We start from the raw sequence: 17,031 nt of genomic DNA, 5'->3' as shown, positions 1-17,031 counted from the left end.
GAAAATATTTAGTATATAATGTGTTTTCTAGAACCATCTAAATTAAATCTTCCCAGTCCCTTATTATTGCTAGCTGGTTTCTGTAATTCGATCTCAACCTGCAGTCCACATATTTCTTATTTTCAAGCTGCTGGAGTTACAAAATTTATTTTCGGTAAAGTGCTCCAGTGTTCTTCAGGTCTGTTTCCACACTAAATTATCTCAAATAAATTCCAAATAAATTACGTTGATTGGGTCGAGCACGGTAAGTACACCTAGTTTGGTTATGGTGTGTACTACAGTGAGAAATGTAATTGGGCACTGTTTCTTGAGGTTTTACCTTAGATAATGTACAAACATGCAGTTGGGTTTGTGGCCAGTTGAGGACATCTATATTATGCACCGGTACTTGTAAAGACCTTATAAGGGAACACACGAGCAAGCAGTAGGAAATGGAAAGAGTAAAAAGTGTTCAATTAGAATTTAGAGGGTCTAAAATCGGACTAAGTTCTTGATCATAAGTACCTGGCAATTGTGTGGCCTCTATGGAAGTAGAACTCATTTATTGCAAGATGTATGAAGTTTATCACACCTGGTAATTACTGGGTGAGATGAAGTCTGCATTCCTGGAGGTTTTCCCAGGTAGATATTGGCCGGTCAAATCTGCAGTGATATACAAACGGAAACTGACCAGTAAATACCAGGAAGTAGCTTTTGGTGTGGACTTCACGTATGTATCGGGCATGATAAATACTTAACCCCTTCACTGCGGCAGCTATTCCGCCGCAGTGCTAAGGGGGCCGGGCGGAAGATGCGCAGCGGGTGCATGCTGGTGACGGAACCGCTCCGTCACCAGCGTCCGTTGCGCTGTGCTTATGACGGAGCGGTTACGTCATGGCCCGCCCGCTCAATAGAACGCTCAGCGCAGGCGCGGAATTCGCGCCGCGCATGAGCGGCGGGCAGGCCATGACGGAACCGTTCCGTCATCAGCACAGCGCCACCGCAGCTGATGATGGAGCGGTTCCGTCATCAGCGCTCAAGGGGTTAATATCCTTCGAAGGCACTCATAATCGGGTCCTTAAGGTATCGTTTAACACCATCCTTGTACACTACAACTGGCACTTCTGCAGGCCTGCATCTGTATTGTAAGTGTAGTACTGTACCTGACAACCAGAGAGGAGACTCCTGTTCAATATGAATTAACATGAACATGAGGACATAATGCACTTGTAATGAGGCGGGCTGGATATCTGTCAAAACAGAGTACCCATCCTCCAAACTCTAAAACAGGCCTATAAGTCTGTATTCCTTCCTTAAGTTGACTTATAGTTAAAAGGTCCGCCGTCTCTTTAAAAGTCATGATGGCATCTGGTGGCAAGTCCGCAGATTTCTTTAGGTAAATATAGCTTCTTTATCTCACTCTCATACTGACTGCTTACTTTCAATGTGTGAAAGCACATTCACTCTACACATATTTGTCAACTCTTTCTAGGAGGTTTGTAAAGTTACTGGACAGACACAGTGCTTAATTTCAAAGGCAACTTGTTTTCCTTACAAGCAGTGACCAGAGTCTGAACATAATTCAGTCTGCAGTTTTGATACAACACAGGGGCTTTCAATTTGCTTTAATATGGAATTCCAACTCATTTCTACCTCTTCGATTGCATTTTCAGGGCACAACAGGGGCAACAAATCAACATTCTGTCGTCCAGCCTAGTAGAAAATGGCAACAGAATATGGCAAATATAAAGAAAAAGGCCTTTTCCTGTTACTTTTAATTTTCCAATAATTTCACTGGAATGTCCTCTTAGTCTATAGTTGTTAATTCACACAGGTCTTCCTAAAAGCCGTTTGTGTAACTAGGAGGGGAACGAGTGATTGATCAGGCAACCTTAAAATAAGCAGCAGACCCAGGATGTTAAATAAGAGTATTTTTGAAACAGATGTGCTATTCCGTTTTCAGTTTTTAATTTTGAACAAAGGCAATATTTTTATGGTTTACCATATCTTTCACGATACAATTGCATTATTTGTCTCTTATATTGTAGATGACTCCATTACAGTGTTCCAAGAACTGAAAGACCTGCTGAAGAAGAATGCCACTGTGGAGTCGTTCATTGAGTGGCTGGATAACGTTGTCGAACAAAGGGTCATCAAGGTATCTTTCATTACTTTCACTAAAGCAAATGGCCGAACAAATACATTCTACATTACACGTTTGATTTGCTAACACAATCACTTTGTAGAAAAATATTCTCTGCAGTACTTCTGTTTTGTATTACTGCCAATGGTAGGCATATCTCAGACCCTACAGCACAGGCCCCAGCGTTATGATTATATATATGGCTGGTGACGAGCTCTAACATAAGCTTGAAGTTGTTGCAGATGAAAATAGTCTTCTTCCTTTGTAAGAGTAGCCTAGAAGTTATGTTTTGTCTGTGATTAACAAGATGTTATGTATTTCATTCTGTAATGTACGAAAGTATTATTGAAACATATATTGAGCAACCCAGTTACAGATGTGGCAGACCTCTGTAAATAACAGATGGGCTATAGAGAATTTAGAGAAAATGTTGGTTTTCTTTATCCTATTTAAAGAACAGAGAAGCAGCATGATGGCTGTTGATCAATGAAGTTATGAAAAAGTCAGCACTGATGTTATAAAGGCCACTTCAAAAGCATTGCTTCAGGTAGCAGTGACTGTGGATTGTCATGTTCATGGGGGTCTTGTGGGGAAGTATGCTGCTGATAAACATTCCAAGTGCATTAGCACTTAAAGCAGTTTGGATTCTGAATCAGTCTAACATCATGTTGGAGAGCCTGGATTTGGGCATTTTTGGTGCTGTTCGTATTAAGGTTGTGCTCAGTCTTTTTGTATTCATATTGAGACATGTTATTGACAAACGTTCTAGATGTTCGCAAGGCAGTGTTTACAATATTTGATGTCCTTTGTGTGGAGACTTTCAGAGAATGTTGTGTATCATTGGTGCACAGATGAAATTTGCTTCACTGGTTGAGAGAAGAGACTTCAAGAGACTGCCTCTATAGCTTGAAGACAACAGAGGGATGGATACATCTGAAGAGTATTTGTCTATTTATAGGTTGCTGTTGGAATCTGGAAGGGTCCATCTGGATGGGTTGGTGTCCGCTGGAGAGACTAGAATAACACTCACATAGCACAGTATTGTCAAATGCCATGCCTCATAATCGGATGTTGATAAGGACTTGTTTATGAAAGGTATCAAAGGATACTAAGACATCAAGCAGAACTGGAAGCAAAGCTCGGGATCACATTTGTTTGTGATGAAATGCATTATGCTTGACATGAATAATTGATGTCTTGCTGCTTTTGCCTTTTTTTTAATTTGTAAAGGTAATTGTGTTTGATGGACTGCATGTTAACACAACCATGTATTTGAATGTTGTTTTCTTTCTTTATTATCCATCTATTACATTCTAAGTGTGTTTTGGTTCCACAGTTGGTAAAACTATCAGGATTAGGATAACTTTGGTGAAGATGCCCTGTATGGTTGCTCTGTTGAGAGGGATTTGATAATGGTGAGCGGGGGTGACTTTGCCATATGTGGTGGCTTTAAGGGGAGACATTTTCCAGCAAGATCTGTATTCATAAACATGTTAAAACAAGTCCATTTTAATATGAATTAAAAGATATGGATGGCAAAGTGGTATCTTCGATATTCTCAATACGGTGATGGAAGTGTCTATGTTTTGCGGAATATTGATTGAAGACACTGCACTTTGTTGAATGGGTGGATTATAAGGAATTTGTGATTTGATTAATACAATGTTTGATGAATTTAGCGAAGTTTCTTTTTTTGTTAGTGGTGTCTTCAATACCTGATTTGTAATATGTGAGTTTACCTATGGTGTTGTGATTTCTACTTGTAAAAGCAGAAAACTGTCTGGCTTAAGAAGTTTCTTGAAACCGGAATTTGAACCATTTATCTTACAAGAGAGAGAAGGGGACAGAATGCAACACTTTGAGAACAAGCTGGATTAGTGTATTGGCTTGTCAGGAGTGGATTTTGAGGTCCGCCTTATGTTTTTGGACGTGTCCTGCAGCAATGCCTAGATTGCAGGTTATGTTCTCTGGTATGCTCTCATTGATCCTCCTCGTTTCATTTAGTAACTATGAGGAAGAGTTCTATTAATTGGTGATGAGGAAGAGATGAGAGAGTGGGAGTGCGTAAAAGGCAAAAAGGATGACAGAGTCATTATCGTGGTCAACGGCAAGCATGGCACCAAATCCTACTATTTCCACAACACAAAGCCCTTCCACACCTATGCCATATATTCTCTCTGTTCCTCAATTTGTTGTGACAGTCGGGACACTCTCAAACCAGCATTAAAGTAAGTGGAGATTTCTGGGGGAAAAAGCTATCACCTATCGAGTGTCTGACTGTGATTTCTATATACAGCCTATTATATGCCCCGTTTGTGCAAGAAGCATGGGGAAGAGTAATTTTCAGTCAACACAGATTGATGGAGCCTGTTCAATGTCTGTCATATCAGTGAAAGCAATTATGGCTGTCAGGATTGTTTTCTCATGGCAGAGAACACCGTAATATAAATCCAGATTAGGCAAGGGAGAGTTAATCATTCACAGGTTCAGTAACTCTCCCAGTCACCTTCCTTCTGTTCACTTCTAGGAATCAGTTGCAGTCAACACTTAGCAGCTTTAGTGGATAAGGCGACCAGTCATAATTGTCCTCACATTGGTGAAAGCTTGTCACGCACTACAACTGTTCCAACCGCACACATGTGATTGTTCACCCACAGACACACACACAGACAGGCACACACCAACGCAAACACACAGGCAAACACATACACACACACACATACACTCACACACAGACACACACACCGGCACAGACACAAAGTTATATAAACAAATATTCACACACACATACATACACACACACACACAAAGACACTCTGACTAAAATAACTGCCTGTAAATGTATAGCAAATATAAAGTGGATCTCTGCTTGCATATATGTTCTTCTCAATTGCTCATGTTTTCCTTATTGTCTGAATCCTTCCCAATGTCTAAAACTGACGCAAAATATCACTTGTAACAGTTATACGTACATAACTTTATATTGCATTGTCCATAAAAAAGAACATTTAGTCATCTTAGTTGAAATAGATCAGTGTGATTGAATTCCAATATATTGGCACAAAATAGCAATTATATCTACACAACATGGCAAAGCTGCTGTGCTGAGGGCTATTTTTAAAGAAGAGCTATTATCACATGTATTATTATTATTATTATTATTATTATTATTATTATTATTATTATTATTATTATTATTATTATTATTATTATTATTATCATTTTTATGTTAACTATAATGAGCCTACTGTGAAGCATGCACCTCAAAGCTATCTTTTTAAACTAAATTAAGTAAGCAGTTGGTTACATGCACTGCCAAAACATAAGTCATGCTGCCATGCTTATACCTTTGCTCAACTCAAAAGAGGGGTGTCTCTTTTTAATTCATTTACAAATGCTTCTACAGCTAGGATGCCGGTCCCAGATCCAGTCATATGACCACATCATGTGCTCTCAGAGGAGATAGGGTATTTAATCTTCTTAAAAGGGGTATCTACCAACAATATTGTCTGCCAGGGACTTTGTCATACATTTGTGAGAAGGCACTACCTATACCTATTTTGTTTGGCTGTGTTCCCACTGCTACCCACGCTTTGGCCCAGATGTACCATATGTTTAAAATGTTGACTATGCAGCCCAAACAGCACAAAGCATTGCAAATACAATCAATATTCAGATTTCAAATACAAAAGCTAGTTGACCCTGGCACAGTGACCAAATTGTTTTTTGCCTTCCCCCTCGAACCGTTTAAAGGGAGTTACATTGGGTGTATCTGTGCAAAATCTGTATGTATTGGCACAAATCCATTTCTATTTGAGTTGCATGATCTAGCTTTTAACTAAATCATAATGGCAAGAGTAACCAGACAGAAGCAGGTGGTCAAGTGGTATGTTGCTTGATATACCAACATATAACATGTATGTTTCATAATGAAGAAGCACACTGGATGAAGGAAAAGGGTATTTATTCAGACCATATTAACAAGACACAAGTGGATGAAGATGATTACAACCCCAATTAAATATTTACATTCAAATTCCATTAGAACATTCAGTCAATTCCATGATGACATCTCTGTAACATACAGTGTGATCCAAGATGATAGTGGTAGTATGTAGTATGACACAGCTCCCTTCTTGCCAGACTTAGAACAGGGTGCAGCAGAAAGGTAATATGGTAAAACACAGAAGAATAATATGGGTTGACTACAGTCTGAGAAACACATCCATCAAAAGCCATAAAACAAAGACAGAACAACACATGAAATCAAGTAAAGCTAGGAGAGCAATAATACATCACATGAAATATAACTTGAACTTAGTAGGCAGTTTTTAACTATATGTTTCTCACAAACCCTCTTCTGAACAGGTAACCTCCCCTTGGTTATTATCCTTTTTTAGCATTCTTGGAGCAGGAACCAGCATTTTCTACTTGCACAGCTCACTCCATAATCCATTACTGTCCATTTCTGAATACAGCTGCATTTCCACTCACTTGGTGAACTTCCATGGCTTTTCCATTTTTTCTACCACCTTTTTCATCACTTTACAAAATGCAACTTTATTTTCACCAAATCTCCTTATCTGGAAAACACTTTCTTTACCTGCTTGACTTGGTGTACCTCTCTACATTTCTCTTCTGGCTCTTTGATATTGTCTTTAACTTTCTGCACATTCTCATCAAATCTATTTTCTTTCAACTTAGATAAATCTAGCTTACGCTATGCTGGACACATTAAGTAATTTGCTTATCTAACACGTAAATCTCTGAGAGGCATAATACCAGACACACTGTGAGGTGTGTTGCACAAATATCAAAACATCGACCTTACAGAATCATCCAAATCGAGCCTACCAACTCTGAAGTTTTCACACAATCATTCACCAATATGCAGGATCTCTGCACCTTAGCAGTCCCTTGAGGATGAAACAGGCTACACCATTTGTGCTTAATTCGATAATGCAATCAGAACACACCTAGTTTGACATAATCAAAAGGAATTGTATTAGCAACTTAATTCATTTTTCTTTTTACAATTTTAACTGGTTGTAACATAGTCCGGCTGTCACAAAAAACAAAACAATATTGATAAACAACATACGGTAAACTAATCAGTGATAAGGTGATCTAGAAGTGACAGAGAGCTCAACGTGACTAAAATATATACAGTGCTGTACAAGATGTATCTAAAATGTTTATTCAGTAGACATCAATCCCTATGCACATGAATCTCCAGTCCATATTTTTTCTTTATGCAAAAATGTTTCTCATACGTTTGAAGTAATTATTCTTCTCCCGACAGAACCTACTTTAGCATATATTTCAGATACCCAGGATCTGAGGGTCACTGGGTAACCCCATTATACTTAATGTAATTCCATAATGCAACAAAAATCTTTGCAGCTTTGCCTCAATTGACTAGGGCTCCCTCCACTTGAAAGACATACGTTAAAAGCAATATGCAATTGCTGGTTCCCTTATAAATTGGATCTCTGCCCTTTTGGTCACATAGGCTACCAAACCTTGGCAGACTGCTGAGCCTGTGGTAAGATATGGAGAGGGTGCTCAAAATCAATGCTAAACTTGTCCCAAACTTTGTTGGGACGGACCACCTGAACCATTTGAGGAGTCCAACAAGTTAATCCCGTGTCACTTTGGCAACTAATCGCACATTTCTCTACTTTCCTCTCAACATCTCTGTCCACTCTGGGTCACTAATAGTGTTCCCTGTACCATTTCTAATTTAACGTTATGCCCAGATACCCTTCATGTATTTAATTTACAAGACAGTATCTAATACTAGATGAAGGAATTACTTTCTCTTTTCAAGAAAACGCCCTCTTTCTGTGCAATCATTCAGAGTTCTCCTTCTAGTGCAGTTGCAAACCCAGTAACGTAACCTTTTCTCTCGACCACACTTATCCAGAAACGGTATTACTGTCAGTATTTTCTGGTCCAGACTTAATGCACCTCTTCATTCATTTTCGGAGTCACAATCACCTGATGATACGTGTCACCAAACGTTCAACATTCATATTCTAATTACTTTCCCCTTCATCTAGAATTGGCATACTTGACAAGCCATCTGCTTACTTGTTTCTAACTCCAGGAATATGTACAATATAAAATATTACTGAAGAGTTTTGACAAAAGTCTATTTCGACATGCAGTAGCCTCTCTCAATACAACATAGGTATCTTTAAAAAGTACTCTGGGATTATAGTGCACAATACAAGTTTAGTTTCCCAGATGTATACGGATTGAATTTCCCAACCGTCCATGAAAAGGATAGCATTTACCTTTCAATGAGGGTGTAATGCCTTTCCTGATCCGGGTGTAATATCATTCCTGATGCTTCGAAGTATTCAAAATAAACATCGCAACACAATCTTCACCTTTTGCTTTGAGACAACACAGCCTCAAATCCATAATGCTGTTAATTAACTGTCACATATCAAATCTTTTGTGGCATAAAAGGAGTCTTTGCATAAACTTAGAAGCATGGCTAGGTTACACTTTGCGAAAACCAATATTTGAGTAACAATATGACCAAATATCTTCAAGGTTGCTCCAGGGAACAAAATGGAAGCGGCCACCTACGTCCCAATAATCCTCTGTGACTACAAATACACAATGGATAAGCAGAAAACAAAGTATCGCTCCCGAGCAAAGGGCAAATTAACATTCAAAATTGAGCCATATCAAATTGTAAGTCCAATAAAGTTTCCAGATTCAAGTTGTTCTCAGATAGTTATCTTCTGTATTTCCTTGTTTCCTTTAGGATGTTATATACATACATTCATGGTGGTGAGTTGGTATAGATGACATCACCAAATGTAGACAATAGCCAAGGATGTTTCATGTCCCTCTCCATGCACATACCTCCCATTCTTCTTCAGCAATGTGTCGGGTGGTGCTGTTATGGTATTAAAGTGTTTAACACATTTGACATAAAATTTGCTCACTCCCATGAACAACATGAGACACTTTTTCTTTTCTTTTACAGGCACAACTACTACTAGTAACCTAGGCCTGTGTGAACATGCTCAATGCAAATGTTGTGAACACCCTCATGGTCAAAGTTAGTGGATCTTCATAAACCTTTCTCATGCTGTTCACTTGCTTGCAGTTCTAAACTTATTTGTGAACATTATGTGCTTCAGATGTTCTTTAAGTGATCCATCTTTTTTCCTTTACCCTTGGGGTGCAAACAAGGAAACGGATTTTCAAGTAAAGTATTTTGCATATACAGGAAAGAGGGAAAATATATTTTCTTTATTATTTGTGTATAATTTTCCACATTTTTATGTAGATTAAGGCAATTTGATAAATGTAATACAACCCTGTTAGCTTCCCTTTTCCTTTTATATTAAGTACTTTACATAAAAGCTCTTTGCTTCATATATATTTATTTTACAAATGAGGCATATTGGTACACTTTCTTGCATTGTTGACATGAACGATTGTCCAGGTGCATATTGTGAAGTGCATGGAATTTTGTAAAAGGGCACAATAACGTTTCATGCTTGGATGAAGTGAGGAGAAGCCTTAATATGGAATAAAATGAGTTTATCTGGGTCAAAGGTTCTTTGAATCACAAGTTAAGATTCATGGAAGAACAACTTAACTTTTATCCTTCCGCGGTCAATGAACTACTGATTAGGGTAGAAGTGATCCCTGTTCCTTACATTACAACTAAGGGGCTCAATGGGATGTGAGTCGGAAAGCCTCCAACTGTAGATCGGATGCTTTCTGACAGAGATCCTTGGTTTAAAGTCCGACTGCATAGTTACAATGTAGGTGGTCAGAGTTTAAACCAGTCGGTCGGACCAACTGGCTTCCGTCAGGCTTAAAGAGCCCGTCGCCTAGTCAGAGGTCACACATAATCCCCTACCGACGGCGTGTCCCCCGTCCAGATTATGATTTCGATTACCGACAGGCATTTCATATCCGGCTTTCTTTCACGAAAAGCCTGTTGGAAAGGACTTTGGCCTCCACGGCCTCCAGTCGGGCCTGGGGGGCACCTCTCATGCTTCCTGTAAATCCCTACACCATGTGGCAGGCACCGTGAGGTACCTGCCACGTGGTGCAGGAATCTACTGGAACTACCATGTCTCTATGGAGCTTGTGCTGCAGGCAGTTTCCGACTGCTGCACAAGCTCGCATAAGGAAATGGGAGCTTGCAACTGCTTCATGGGCAGTCGCATTGTAATAGGGTGTTCGGGACTGCCTACATACAGTTGGTCAGTTCCCACACCAAAACAGTGCCCGGCAGACTCAAGGGCCACAATTACAAAAGCTGTGGTAGTAAGCAATGGAAAGACATGTTACTCTGTGATTGAGGATTAAGAACATATATATTTATGGAATTACATGAACATATGAAGAATTGAAATGTTTCCATAAAAGGGACAATCCTTTGGTTCATGTAGCACAGGATAAAAGGTGCAGTCGATCTTCTGTCATCCATAGGTCCAGAGATGTTCTCAAGAGAAGACTGAGAGTGCCACATTTATGCCCAGTCCCAGTCTTTCTGTGGGGCAAACTCCTGCCTAATCCCTTACCAACAGGATAAAGGTGCCTATGGGTGCCCTTACCAACTTTTAAAGCACTTTCTGTGAGTTTTATAGTAAACTGTCCCACAACGCCTTATCTCTAACTAAAACCAATGTGGGAGGACCAGCCTTGCTCCAGTGAAAAACGACTTTGGAGATTTCTCACTGCCAGAACATGTAAAACATAATTACACATGTCCTACTTTTTAAATACCATGCACTCTTCCCTATGGGCATCAAAAGGGGTGACTTATAAGCTTTTTTTTTTTGCTAGGTCGAATGTGCCAGTGGTAAAACAGCAGTGCTGGCACGATAGGTGCTGCAGTCCACTAGTGATATTCAACTTACAGGCAGTGGGTACTGTATACTGGTATGTTAAATGTGCCAACTAGGATTTTAATCAATTCCACAAGTTTTCATGGGTCAAAGCATGTGCACTGTGGCCCAGTTAGCAGGGTTCCAGTGCACAGAGTTAAAAAAAATAACAGCATTATTTTTTAAAAAATGGCGTAGATCATGCCAATAGGGGCATTTTCTTACAGACACTGATGATAAAAACAAAAAAAAACAGTGCAGATGATTTTAAAAGAAAATGAGCTGCAAGATCAGAAGCCAGCAAAGCCTTTGGCAATTGACAGAGATATGGTCATGTTTTCTGAGATCCCAAACAATCTGTATGTTCACATTTCGATCCTCTATGTTCTCCCCAGGCCTTGCCATCATCTATCTTTGATGAAAGCATTCATCTGGAGACAAATAAAGCTGAACTAATTAGTAATTCATTGGTATATCCACCAAACGATGGTTGGTTTAAAATGTTGCTTCAGGAAAGAATTGACTGGAAATGAGGCAACTTCTACCAAAGGCATACACATTGGCAGGTTCAAGAAGTACTCACACCAGGGCTGTCACAAGGTGGGGGCAACTGGGGCTTTATGCCCCAGGCCCCAATCTTTTGGGCGGCCTGTGCTGCTGTTACAGCCATATTAACAAATAAATGGCGTCCTTACCTGTTTCTTCATAATCCTGCTAACACAATAGCACAACTAGGTGACATATGAAATACTCTGGGGCATTTGTGCTAGGAAATTGTGCAGCATGGTGCTGCAGTAAATTGTGCTGCACTGTACCATTAAAAAAATCCAGGGACACATAGTATTTACAATAATGCAGCGAACCCCTGTATTTTCCCTTGCTCTAAAAAAAACTGCATAGCGCCAACACAGACACTCTTGCGCCATAGTGCAAGGGTTCCTTCATTGCAGGGATGATTGTTCATGGACAGGAAGGTGTCCTTTCCTGCACATAAACAATAAATAATGGTGATTTGCTACTTTTCCTTGTTGCACCAATCTAACACCTGCTTTTGCATAGTGTTAGTTTTTGGCACTGCCTAAGATTTGCAAATCTTTGTAAATTTGGGGCAGGGTCATAAAGCAATGGGCGTTGTGGTGGAACTCCCACAGCAACACCAAGCATATTTACAAAGTGGCCTTAAGCCATGCAAAGTGGCTTAACGCCGCTTTCTAAATATCGTGCAGGGTATCGTGCCACCGGAACATCAAAAAAAGTGATGGTCCAGTGGCGCAATCCCCTTGCACATATGCCCCTCTGGTTTTCTCTTTTCCTAGCATCAATGTTTCTTTAATTACGAGCTACTCTTTGGACTGGAAACCGAAGTGGGGCCCAACAAAATATTTGGCCCCCAGCCCCACAAGCTTGTGACTACTGTACACCACTTCTAAAAGTCTGCAACTCAGATTTACTTGGGGTTAAATTTTAGGAAGTTTTCTCTCATCATTGATAGATGAATACTAAGCTTTCAGGGAAGGGAGGTGCTGTCACTTTCAGCACTTGATGTAGATCCAGTACTATCTTGGTATTATCAACGTATGAAGATATGACTAGAAATTTCGATTTGGACACAGATATTAAAGAGGATTAGGGACATAGAAGAACCCACAGAGAGTATGTAAAGAAAGGTCAAACACCACCCAAAGATAATATTGGAATTCCTAGCTGATGCGAGGGATAGGATCAGGATTACATGATCAGTAATGTTGAATGCTCCAGTGAGATCCATGTATTTATTTATCTATTTATTTATTCACTTATGTATGCTAATCGATTTCTTAGTGCTTAAAACGAAACTCTGTACAACATTCACTGAAATGGTACTATGATTAATGATATTTTTTACAAATAATATAGACAATATAAATAATAGAAGAAGAGAAAAAAAACGAATAAATAAGCATGGTGGAAATGATCAGCAAAATGTATGCATAAAACAGTCATTACAACTCATACATAGTGGATAAAATATGATTAACAATGAATCATAAGTAATCTTAGGCACAACCTCAAACTGAGGATGGGTAGACAAGATCATCAGTTCTACCATCAGATAATAAAAGAGAACAGTCTGAGGCAAGATCCTAAACAATAAAACTAAAATGAATCCACTAAACAGTAATGTCCTAAGGCATTTAAAAACCCGTATGTACCTTTACACGCCAATTACAGAAAACTCTGAATTCATTTTGCAAGCTGATATCCAACATTTAAAAAAACAACGTTGGACAATGTTGGACAAACAAATTATGTTTACATTTATAGCAAGCTACTTGCATCTGTAACTCCGGTGTAATTTCAAATATCTCACAAAGTGTATGAAGTGGTAACTTTGAACCAAAATCACCATGCTAGTCAAACACTAGTTATTATTAATCTAAGGTGATTTAACATCTTGGGGGGTCATGCAGTTTTCAATTATGTGGTCTTTTGATGAAGTTAAATAAGTGACTGGAAGACATGAAGTGGATAATAGAAAACAGTTAGATGCCACTGTGTGCTACTTAACAAAGATCTACTAGTAAACAACATTATATGCAGTGTCTCAGTCAACCTGAGTAGAGAAACGTTTTTCAGAGCCTTATTTTTCTTTCTATCTAAATCATGTCATACTTTATCCATGGAGGTTTTTTTTTTACCCCACCCCCCACCTGTGTAAATCCCTGATATCTAACATTGGCGATAACTTCTGCACATTCTCAACCTGACTTAAGTAGGGCAGTTCAGTTGTGGGTATATTTGCAACACACAATAGAAAAATAGGTATTATGTATGGAAGAGGGTTTGGATCCCTACCTCTTCACAAATGTTTTTTCAGAAAATGTTGGTGAATGCTTTTTCACTTCAATAGACATTATAAACGGTGTTTACTAACATTTTGGGTGGGCGCTAGTGTGACAAAAAGTATCTTATCACTAAAAAGGCCCATAGCAGCAACACGAAAGTATTCAGCTTCGCACGAGCACTCATGCAACACTTTAAGTTAAATGGTATACTCTGGTTACTTTTTGATTTTGTCATGAATCGTGAGTGCTAATCCCTAATCCCAGTGGTCTCTGGATGTTCATATTATTACTATGTTCATCAAAGATATCTCACAGAGTCTGGGATTAGCCTGTCAGCAGACTTCTCAATGTCCTTCTCCTTAATTCCTGTGGATAGTAAGGACAGTGGTGTAAGTAAATGATGACAAGTACAGTGAAAGGGTAATGGAAGCAAAACACAATTTTATAAAACATATGCCATTTTGGTATGCATTTGCAGTGTATGTATTTATGAAGAAATTGCACTTTTGTACAATGTATAAAAGCATATGTTTCTTTGCATTTATTTTTAGGCCAGTAAGCAAAATGGGAGATCTCTGAAGAAGCGGGCGCAGGACTTTCTTTTGAAGTGGAGCTTTTTTGGGGCTCGAGTGATGCACAATCTGACATTGAACAACGCTTCAAGCTTTGGTACATTGATGCTGCTTTCAGCCTTTTTCCTTTCAAGTGGACATATGTGATACTCAGTTCTCTTTGGACTTCTCAAAGGTTTGAGAAATCCAGAATACCAATATCAGGCGAGTGCATGCTGCAGTTAACCTTGGCAATAAAGGTTAACCACTTCCATGCTGATGACGGCCCCCAGTCGTCATGCATCACAGTGCTCGTGTGCTGATGACGGCTGGGGGCCGTCATGAACCCGCCCACTCATTAGAAGTGCCGCACAGGTGCAGAATAGCGGCCGCGCCTAAGGGGTTAAATGAGACAACTTCATGAAACCTCTGACAACATGTACTCCCTGTTTATGCAGGACTAACGTGAATGCGACTGTGTAGAGCATGCTGAATAGGTCCATTACCTGGAGTATCACCCGGAGTATTACTAGGTCACTGTTTTCTTTGTCTCATTGTTCTATTAATTGACTGTGTCTTCCCCATTATAGATCCTATTTATTTAGACGTATGATTCAGTCCCAAATTTTTAAGTGGGCGGAGGGAAGTGGTAGCCGTCCTCAGATGAATTACCATCATCCAGCTGATCCACACCTTTGCCATTGCCCCATTAACATCCAGCCATTTAAGACCTTAGTTAAAGCTGAACAGGGACATCTCCGTGGTGGTGTTTGCACTGCCATGCTGATATCCCCCACGGCCAGGTCATTCTCCAGCCATGGCCATTATATTATCATATTCAAAGGCAAATAATGTCAATAAACTTGCCGGGGAATATGAAGGATGGTGATGGAAAATAGACCCGGGTAGAAGTGGTTTCTCTAACTATATGTAAATTGGAAATAACAAAATTTGAAAGTTAGATGAATTCAAACAAGGTAAAGGTATAGCACATTATGGAAAGATATGCTTACATATTTTCTGAAATGACAAACAGGCTAATATTTAATTTATTTTCACTACTGTAAGTGGTATACATTATCAGTGGGTTTTAACATTTGATTGATTGTGATATGGTTGCTATTTGCATGACCAACTATCACCAAACAGGAGATAAGGCTTATAAAAAGAAGTACTTGATAAACATCTCATTGTGAAAACAATGAATTTTTGATACTATCACAAGGATGCACATACAGATAGTAGCAATAGTGTTCATTGGATATGTATGGTAGCTTTTCTGTGTTTTATTTTTTCTTCATTCCCGAAGCTATTCTAGCACAGCAATTGGTGGTCTTAGATCTAGATATAACTCATTCTGCTGAAGTGAAGACGCTAGGTTGCAATCACTGTTCGAAGAGGTGAACATTTAGAAAGGGATCAGAGTTCCATCTTTGTATTTCTTCAACATACGATTTTCATTTAACTAGCACTTGCCACCAGTCTTGCAAATTCTCTGCTGGGTAAATAACATATGTTACTATTCACAAATTTATTTACTTTATGAACAACAGACTGATAAAAGCTAAGTCACCTGAATGTGTAACCTACATGTTGCTCACATATGTTGCCATGATGACATTTAATTGGTGTACCTTAGTGGCTCAGCTCTCCTAAATTTTAGCAATTTTTTATTATATATGATATGTCTGTAAGAACATCAGATTACACAACCTTTACATTATGCTACATACTTTCTGGGTTGTCTTATAGCCAACGCCTCAAAACACAGTGTTGTAAAGTTCATAATGCTATTATTGGATTTTCAGCCAAGTTGTACACAAAGAGGTCTGTTCGCAAAGGCATTTTGGAGAATGTAAAGTAGTACACCTTTAGTACTCTTTACATACGCTTGCATAACTGTGTGAATTGACCCCTAACATGGGAATATTCAGGGAATATTCAAACACACGTATTACAAATAGAAAGAACTTTGGCTTATTTGCAAGTTTACTTATATGGAGATGTATTTTTCAAGCTGAATCTGTGCTGAAAAATGCTGTGTGAATTGCCGCCATAACATAGATACTAAAAATAGCACCCAGGACTCTTTCCTGGGCTCTACTTCAAGAAATGACCAAATGCATCTTGTAGCAGCCCTGAAAACCATCTTCACATTATGATCTTTAATAACGCAGATACATTTACTTACAGGAAATCCTTAGCACACAAATCCTACTTATCCACATAATTGTCCTTCCAACAACATCAGCCCTTTAACCTTCGCATAACAATGAGCACTTCAATGTAGCCTGAGGACTTAACCCCTCCCATGCTCGTGACGGAACGGTCCGTCACGAGCCTCGGGTGGGCTGTGCTGGTGATGGAACGGTTCCGTCACGGTCCGTTCGCCGCGCCTTCGCGGCGCGGATTCTGCGCCTGCGCAGACGTTCTGAAGAGCGGGCTGGGCCGTGACGGAACCGTTCCATCACAAGCACAGCTCACCCGCGGGCCGTGACGGAGCGGTTCCGTCACGAGCACGGGACCGCCGCGCGGCCCCGCCTCCCCCTTAGCGCTGCGGCAGAATAGCCGCGGCAGCGAAGGGGTTAAATACCTGACTTCATACCCACTCCTTGAGCCTCATTTACTATATTTTTGCACACTGCAGCTAAGCAAGCCTTTCT

At 39.6% G+C, this 17,031-nt stretch overlaps 1 protein-coding gene across 1 annotated transcript in view; it reads left to right on the top strand.

Moving 5' to 3' along the window:
* RFX6 (regulatory factor X6) overlaps window positions 1–17,031 on the top strand; it is a 465,451-nt gene that overhangs the window by 342,528 nt on the left and 105,892 nt on the right. Inside the window, exons 13-14 of the mRNA XM_086925262.1 lie at window positions 2,028–2,137; window positions 14,369–14,486. Of these exons, the coding sequence (XP_086781388.1) occupies window positions 2,028–2,137; window positions 14,369–14,486 (228 nt within the window). The remainder of the gene's footprint in view (window positions 1–2,027; window positions 2,138–14,368; window positions 14,487–17,031) is intronic.

Source organism: Lissotriton vulgaris, chromosome 6, assembly GCF_964263255.1.
Source record: "Lissotriton vulgaris chromosome 6, aLisVul1.2, whole genome shotgun sequence".
Classification (NCBI taxonomy): Eukaryota; Metazoa; Chordata; class Amphibia; order Caudata; family Salamandridae; genus Lissotriton; species Lissotriton vulgaris.
Note: the sequence above shows the minus strand (reverse complement) of the source record. Positions and strands in the feature narration are given on the sequence as shown.